Genomic DNA, 8023 nt, shown 5'->3' on the forward strand with positions numbered 1-8023 from the left:
TTTATAATAGTTAGTAATGGCACAAATAGTGGGAAATAATTGTTAATGATCCAGTCTTTTAGGAATAGTTGTATTTTCTAAAAATAGTGTTATTTAATAAAAATAGTTTTAGAAATCAAATAAAGTCTATCTAAGCTTCTTGATTTATAAATATAATGTTATGGAGTTTAATTTATGGTCACTATTTTAATACTGACTATTTTGGAATTGATGTGATTGAACATGTTTTGTAGCCATATTTAATTGATGTAGTTGCTAAAGATTATTAGATCGTTAATATGCTGGGTTGAGTGTTTTCATTAGTTTGGTGAAGAAAGAATTATTGTAGATTAATAATTTTTCCATAAAGAATTCAAAGCACCTATTAGATTAAGAGGGTTGGTAAAAAATGTGCATTGAAAGATTGAATTGACAAGAGAAAGAAGAGATAACAGTGATGATTTTCAAAAAAAAAAAATTGTAGCAAGGGCACTTTGGAAATGAGTTAATTCACAAGGCTGAATGGTTGGGTTTATGATATTTAAAATAGCAAATTAGTTGTTTCAAAGAGCCGACAAATAGGACTAGAAAATGCATGATAGTTAATTGGCCAAGCTATGAGTGGACATGTTGGCATTGTCTTTGACCTCTTATCTTATGGAAGGACCATCTTATTTGTAGGTAGTCTTATGTGGGATGATTAATTTTGCGTTTGAGATAACCCAAGCTTTGGTAGATAGATTGAGAGAAGAATTTCAATAGTTTATAATCATAGTTGTGTATTTGGTTTTAGGTTGTACAAGCAAATATAGAATGGTATCATGATAAGAAAAAAGAGGATAACCAATTTGGAAGAAAGAATAAGACAAAAGCACATGAAGAAGTTAACAAAGACCCAAAAAAAGGAGTTACAAAAGTTAGAGGTTGAGTTGGAAGACATATGGTGTTTATTGGAGGAATGTGAGTTATGTAACCATATGAAAGAAAAGAAAAATAAATATACAATAAAGGTGTTGAATAGCTATGAGAGGGTGAAAAATAATCTTAAAGAGAAGTATTCACCTTGTGGACTAGAGCCATTCTCAAAGAGGAAAATAATTGAGCCAAGGATTAGACAAGGAGTGGAATTGTTAGAGTATGGAAAGATATAATCTCTTGAAGAGTTGGCAAAAGTATTAATGGATAAGACTTTTGAATGAGATCTTCCAAGAGTTGTAGAGTAGAAATAGATGAATGGGATGAAGATGAAGACGTAGTTAAGTTTGATGGAGTTGTTGAGTTGTGTTACCCGGAAGAAGGGAAGGCATTGAATATTACAATGCAAAATGAGAAGAGTTGGAAGACTGCAATGAAAAGGAATGTAGCCTATCACAAGAAGAGGCCCAAATTGTTGTAGTAGTGGAAGAAGTCCATGTTGGAGAGGAACCTACAATAGACATGGAGATCTTTGGGAGCCTCATACGTGATGAAGACTTATTGGTATTAGAGAACACAACTTGCCAGAAGCAGTTGGAAGATTGTCTTGATAATCCCATTAGTGATGAAAAAGGAGTAGAAGATTATCACTTCCCTCAGGAGGAAACAATATGATTGAGGGAAAGAGTAAAGATAAATACAATTATGGTACAAAGGACAATTTTCAAAAGGGTTTATCATGTAAACAACATCACACTAAGCTAAGAAATGAGGGCCACCTCACAAATATGAAATGGAAAGAATTCCTAAATGACATAACACAAAAGAGGAGAAAACACTTATAGGAGATTTTTTTTTCCCTTAACTTAATTTATGTTTTTGATGATCTATGTGCAGGTGCAATAGGAATTGGTATGAGTGATACAAAGAGTAATGACAATTTCCAATGAAGGAGGACTATTTAGTTTTCAAGGAGTTGGAAAGAGAGGGAGGGAGATGCCTAATTGGCAAAGGAGAAGGATCTCTATTCTAACGAGTGGTTGGAAGCAAAAGAAAAAAAACTGTGACAACTTGAAGAGATATTTAATTAGGTGGAAGGGAACACCATGGCTTGATTCTTCAAGTCAAAAGGATGCTTCTATCATCTTTTCCAAAACTCCTCTTGGATGTTTGTTGTAGTAGCATTTTGGAATAAAAAGCAATCTTGCATCACAAAAAAAATTTAATAGTTAAGTTGTTAAGATTCTTAGTGTTTTAATTGTTGAAATTGTTCATGTAAATAAGCTTTGAACCAAAAGGTGCAATATTTTAAAAGTAGGGGATAATGATGCAAAACGACTCTTATGATTTAGGAGGCATGATCAAACTGTTGGCAGTGGGCCAACATCCCTCACGGGGATTCGCGACATGGTTTAACAGCCTCCCGTGGATTCTATAAGTCTAGTGGTTGTATCGGGCATTCACAAGTCGATCTTTTGGTGCAACGACAACCCTAGCTTGTAACAAGTAGTATCAGAGCTTGGTCATAGGTTTGAATCACGCAGACCGCAACAAGTGAAGCTGGAAGGGGGATTGTTAGCAGTAGGCCAGCGTCCCTCACAGGGATTCACGACATGGTTTAACAGCCTCCTGTGGATTCTATAAGTCTAGTGGTTGTATCGGGCATTGACAAGTCGATCTTTTGGTGCAACGACAACCCTAGCTTGTAACACAAACTGATCCACCAGTTTTAGGAGATGAGTCTAATTGCATTTACTATTTTTACAATAATTAGTAATGGCACAAAATAGTGGGAAATAATTGTTAGTGATCCAGTTTTTTAGGAAGTGTAATAGAATTATAAATCAAATAGGAGAGTGCCTTCTAACCAAAAGAAATTTAAAAATATTAAGAAGGAAAGTTAGGAGGAGTTAGATTTTTGGATAAGAGACCCAACATCCATATAAACTTCTAGCTCTGTAAATATATTGTTACTGTGTTTTATTTTTTATCACTATTTTGATACTAAGTAGTCTCAGCCCTTTCAATCACCTTTTGATTCTTCTCGTAAACGTGGTACTCCTGACTTACTAGATTTTAGAAAATTCCATTATTATTTTTAAGACCTCTCATAATTCTTAATCTTTATGGTAATCTGATTTACCATTAATAAATCATTACTCATCATTCTTCCAAAGGAGACACATTTAGATATCAATAATTTATTAATCAATAAAACAAAATTACTATAATCCATGGCATTAAGATTTATAATTCATGAGGTCAATAAGATTTCATCCTCTCTTTTTCCTTCTCAAAAACTAGTTGTAACATGCGAGTATTACAACATGTCGAGAGAATAAGATTAATCCCAGCACTCTTAATTGACATACTATTTGACATCTGCATTATTGAGGTTTGGTGATAGATTAATACTATATCAGATTTATACTGGCAGTCAAAATATGAATAGTAGAGGAGTTTCTAGGTAGTATTGTTCTCAGATACTAGTCCATGTGGAGGATAACCTGAGCTCCGTATTGAGGTCGTAGAGTTCCTAAAATGACAGGAGCATGAGCATAAGAAGGTGAGGTGACAAAAGAAAATTTTTGCAGAATCATGGCCAGCACTAGTTTTGCTTCCAACATGGCAAAATTCTGACCCACACATATAGTTGGACCTGTTCCAAAGGGCATGAATGCCATTGGATGTTTTGCAGCCTTTGCAATTCCTTCACTAAATCGCCCTGGGTTGAAATCTTTGGCATCATTTCCCCACAAAGCAGGATCATGGTGCATTGCAAGGATCGAAAGCACAAGTTGAGTGCCTGCAGGAATTGAGAGCCTTCCAAGTTTCGTTGGCTCACATGCCTGTCGCAATAGATACACTACAGGTGGATAAAGTCTGAAGGCCTCATTTATGATCATTCCCACCTACAAAACAAACATGCAATATTGTATGAGACATCCAAAATACTACTTTTGAATTCAAATCCCAGTGCTTGTTTACCATTTAAATAAATTATGGTGTTCAAACTTCACATGGAAATTTGGGTTTGTGTTAGACGGTCCTTACAATTTTGAGGTGATTTAAGCAGTCTGCATCTGGGTAATTGTTTTTTCCACATACTTGCAGCACCTCTCTGCGACCTTGCTCTTGCCAATCTTGATGTGTGCCCAACAGTATTATAGTCCATGTCAAGAGTACTGATGTTGTTTCATGACCGGCTAAGTAGAAAGTCTTACATTCATCAATGATTTCCTCTGTACTCAGGCTTCCATTACTTTTTACATTGCCTCTCCCCTGCTCCTTGCTCTGAGACATCATTAAACCAAGCAGATCGGCACCATAGCCACCTGTTTTTTCCATCTCAGCTGTCTTTTCCCTGGCATCTATAACTTGTCTTAAGGATCTTCTTATTTCTTTCTCCAAATTCCAAAGTTGCCTATTCTTTGTAGTAGGCAGAAACCTGATGATAGGAGTTAAACGTATTAATGCAAGAAACCAAAATAAGTTACAGATTCTGGGTATTTCATAATATGAATAAACCCTCCTAAAGTACCGAGGCATTTGACCTAGTCAGACAAATATGGGAAAAACATTCCGAAGACTGTTTTAAAAAAATATAAACATAACAGGGAAAGAGATAAAATGCTGATTGCATTCTTTTGACAAATTGTACTTCTACAAAACTCAAGTTTGTCACCTGAAACCTGGAATGTAAACAGTGCGAAATAATTCAGATATAAGAATCATCTGTTTGGCCTGCATATCAAATATATCTTTTCCCTCTGTAAAGCTGCTACCAAATGCTGTGCGGGCAATGATATCTGCTGTAAGATCGCGGAACTCCTTTTGCACATCAATTTCCGACGCACCTGACAATACCAATTTACTCCATTCATCCAACATACTGGCACTGCTTTTCGCAATTGTTGGAATCATACCCTGCAATTACATAAATAGTATTATCTCTCTCTCTCTCTATATATATATATATTATGACAGAATGAGAACATATGCTCCCAAGAAATTCTGAATATTCAATATGACGATCAACATAAAGAAGTATTTAGGAAATAATGTGCATATTGTCTACAAAATTAGGTTTTTAATTTTTTTAGAGTCGTGTATCTGGAATATATTTAAGATAATAGAAAAAGATTCACAGATTGGAACAGGTGTATTATTATTAGTATCTCAATTCAAGGGAACTGGGTTTTCTCTCTACTGCTCAGTAAATTAAACAAAATCAATTCATAATATTATTTTTCTATATGCGAAGAATTCTCTCAATCTCAGTATTGATATAAAAAAAAAGGTACTCCCACGGTCTCCCACATCTCTTTTTGACTGAGGAAACATACTTAACGGAATCTTCCCTCTGTTAAGAGAAGTACTCTGTTCTATCAATTTGACGAAATATAACTCTTCATTAAAGGTATGTCAATCCAGGGAAGCAGGAGATTGCTCCTTAGAAGAAAAAAATGTAGTGTAAAGAAAGGGTTTTATATGGCATCGATGAACGGCAGCCGTTTGACAAAATGTCTGAGCAGAAAGCACAATTGAAAAACAAAACTACTCCAAAATTTTGTAGGCTAAGTTCGTAGTAATGAAAAGCAAAGCTCGCTGAGTATTCAATGAATCTTTTGGATAATAAAACGATGCCCAAAGAAGGTATTTAACCAAAAATTTGCAGAAAATTTACTATCAGGATGTGGAACTTCATAGATTTCTCTCTGGAAAAAATCGATTCATATTTTATATCATTTTTGTCCCAATTTAAAACATAAGTACAGACGTTCAGTGCATTACCTTCAAGAGATTCATATGGAAAGCAGGATTGATGATTTTCCTGTGCTGAGCCCATTTCTCACCTGTCAACCCTGTAAGTCCCTGTCCAAGCAGCTGTCTTGAAAGGGGATTACTAGACGGAAGAAGCTTTCTATAGCTGCCAAATTTAGTGGAACATATCTCCTTGATAAGCTCAGGGTGGGGAACAACCAACCTGGGTTGAGGGCCAAACCAGAAAATAAAATCCTGACCTATACATCCCATGTAACAAGTTCATTAATCATTCAGAATCCTGCATCTTCTTCTTAATCAGCCACTGTTCTAAGTTCTAACAACATCCTAGCAAAACAATCAATGGTGCTAAGCAGAAATTATAATGAAATACCCAATCCTTAAAATTTGGAAAATGCAAGTTTACCATAGGTTTTGGTCCACTCATGAAAATGGGGAAGAACTCGAGGGAGTATGTCATGTGAGAGTGGCATGGGTTTGGACTTCTGCTCATCCATCATTCTGGATATATCTGTGGTACTCCCATAGAATAGGCTGTATGGAGGGCCTCTGATTCCTTGGGCTTCAAAGCTCTTTTTCAGTTGCAGAGGCTTCCACCATATCGTTGTTGCAATCTTGAGCAAAAACAAAATTAAACCAGCACAGACAGCCGCCAAACACCAGAATACCCACTCCATATTAAGAACGTCCCCAACACCCAGTAATTATTTTGGTTGTCAAATCTTTAGTTTGCACCTTGGATAAAGAAAATGAATGTAGGCGGCTTCAACTCATCTGGTAAGCCAGAGATGATAAAGCTTAGTTTTTAGTTTCGAACACGAAATGTCTGGTTAAGAGGGGAAGATTTATTATATTTATATTAGTAGTCGCCCGCCATAATGGTCAAATTTTGACTACCACAAAGATTGGCCAATGTGATCATTTTAAAAGTCTCCACCATGAGGGGAAGATTTATCAGATTTATATTAGTAGTCGCCTGCCATAATTTTGACTACCACAAAGATTGGCCAATGTGATCATTTTACAACTCTCCACCATGAGGTGAATATCCAGAAAGAAATATCTCTCGACTTTGCGTCCATTTATCTTCGTCTACTCAATGATTTTCTAAGGTCGTTTCGTGTTGCTGTAGCCATTTCCGACATGACAATCTTTTGCAAGGACAATCAACAGTCAAACACCATATTTACACCTCAATATTTGAGCACAACGGATTTTTCCTCAACTACTTTTAGACCAACAAAATATATATAGTCTACACTCCAAAATAATTTTGCCATCAAATTTGGATCAATTATCCCATCTCCATTGCGTGTTAGACAAGTCATCGCTCATGAATGCCGCGTGGCTAGTTATTTTCACCAATTGAAAAATAAAATTCCCATAGAAGATCGTGTAATGGTTTCACGCATGAAGAGGGATTTGAAAGGATTAATTAATTAAAAAGAGTAGGGGAGAGGGGTCATAGGGCTAACTTCGTCAATATGTAGCTGTTACATGGAATATCGTAAGATCTTCGTTTTTTAGAAATATAAAATGGGCACTTAACTATCTACAACTAAGGTTTGAAGACATGACTCATCATGCAACTCGTCAAAGGTTTGAAGGTGTGATTTATCATGCAACTCGTCAAAATAACACGTCTATTGTGAAGTGTCCAACAAATGAATTTTTAAAGATTCGACCAAAACTTAATCTAAAAATGCCTAGTAATTAAATTATTAATTTAAAAAAAAATCCCTCTCTTAATAAATATATTTATAAATCTCTCTCTTAATAAATATATTTATCATATATTAACACATCTATTTTATTTATATAATAATATTTTTTCAATTTATATTTTAAAAACTTGATATTATTAAGATTTCATTATCTAAAAATTGTAAGGTTTTATTAATATTATAAATTGATAATATATTTAAAAATTGTTTAGATTAAAAACTATATTTAAAAATAACTTTTATACAATTGTTTTATCATACATTGGTGTTCTAAACAAATAACATTTTTTATTGTGGAATTCATAGTTTTAAGTCTCATTTTTGTTCAAAGTTCAAAATTGCACCCACCACCAAACAATGGGTCATAGGCCTTGACGATGAATTCAATATTCATTCACATTCTTTAAGGCATGATAAATACAATGCATAGATGATCATCCCCTATTTTTTTAAATTTATCCATTGCACTTGTTTCCACATGTTGTATATTATGTAAATTTTCTAATTTTTGAAAGCAACTAACATAAACATAATAAAAAACCTCACACACTAACACAACTAATGAACTAATACAATTTAAACATCTAACAAATTTACACTTATAATTTAAATCTCTCCCT

General features: G+C 34.5%; 1 protein-coding gene across 1 annotated transcript; it reads right to left on the reverse strand.

Moving 5' to 3' along the window:
- Positions 1–3132: 3132 nt before the first annotated feature.
- On the reverse strand, positions 3133–6503 carry LOC131076930 (cytochrome P450 734A1). The gene is made up of 5 exons (XM_058014283.2): positions 6086–6503; positions 5689–5918; positions 4580–4821; positions 3949–4342; positions 3133–3806 (listed from the first exon to the last, which is right to left on the reverse strand). The coding sequence occupies exons 1-5, from the start codon at positions 6354–6356 to the stop codon at positions 3381–3383; spliced, it is 1563 nt and encodes a 520-aa protein (XP_057870266.2). The 5' UTR covers positions 6357–6503; the 3' UTR covers positions 3133–3380.
- Between the last annotated feature and the right edge of the window lie 1520 nt (positions 6504–8023).

The sequence above is a fragment of the Cryptomeria japonica genome, chromosome 10, assembly GCF_030272615.1.
Source record: "Cryptomeria japonica chromosome 10, Sugi_1.0, whole genome shotgun sequence".
NCBI classification, from domain to species: domain Eukaryota; kingdom Viridiplantae; phylum Streptophyta; class Pinopsida; order Cupressales; family Cupressaceae; genus Cryptomeria; species Cryptomeria japonica.

What these genes read in the sequence shown, in the direction of transcription:
- LOC131076930 (XM_058014283.2), bottom strand. Translation starts at nt 6,356, where the DNA reads ATGGAGTGGGTATTCTGGTGTTTGGCGGCTGTCTGTGCTGGTTTAATT. An exon ending in TCCATATGAATCTCTTGAAG is followed by an intron (nt 4,822 to 5,688) that starts GTAATGCACTGA and finishes ATGTAATTGCAG; the next exon opens with GGTATGATTCCAACAATTGC. An exon ending in GCTTAAATCACCTCAAAATT is followed by an intron (nt 3,807 to 3,948) that starts GTAAGGACCGTC and finishes TTTGTTTTGTAG; the next exon opens with GTGGGAATGATCATAAATGA.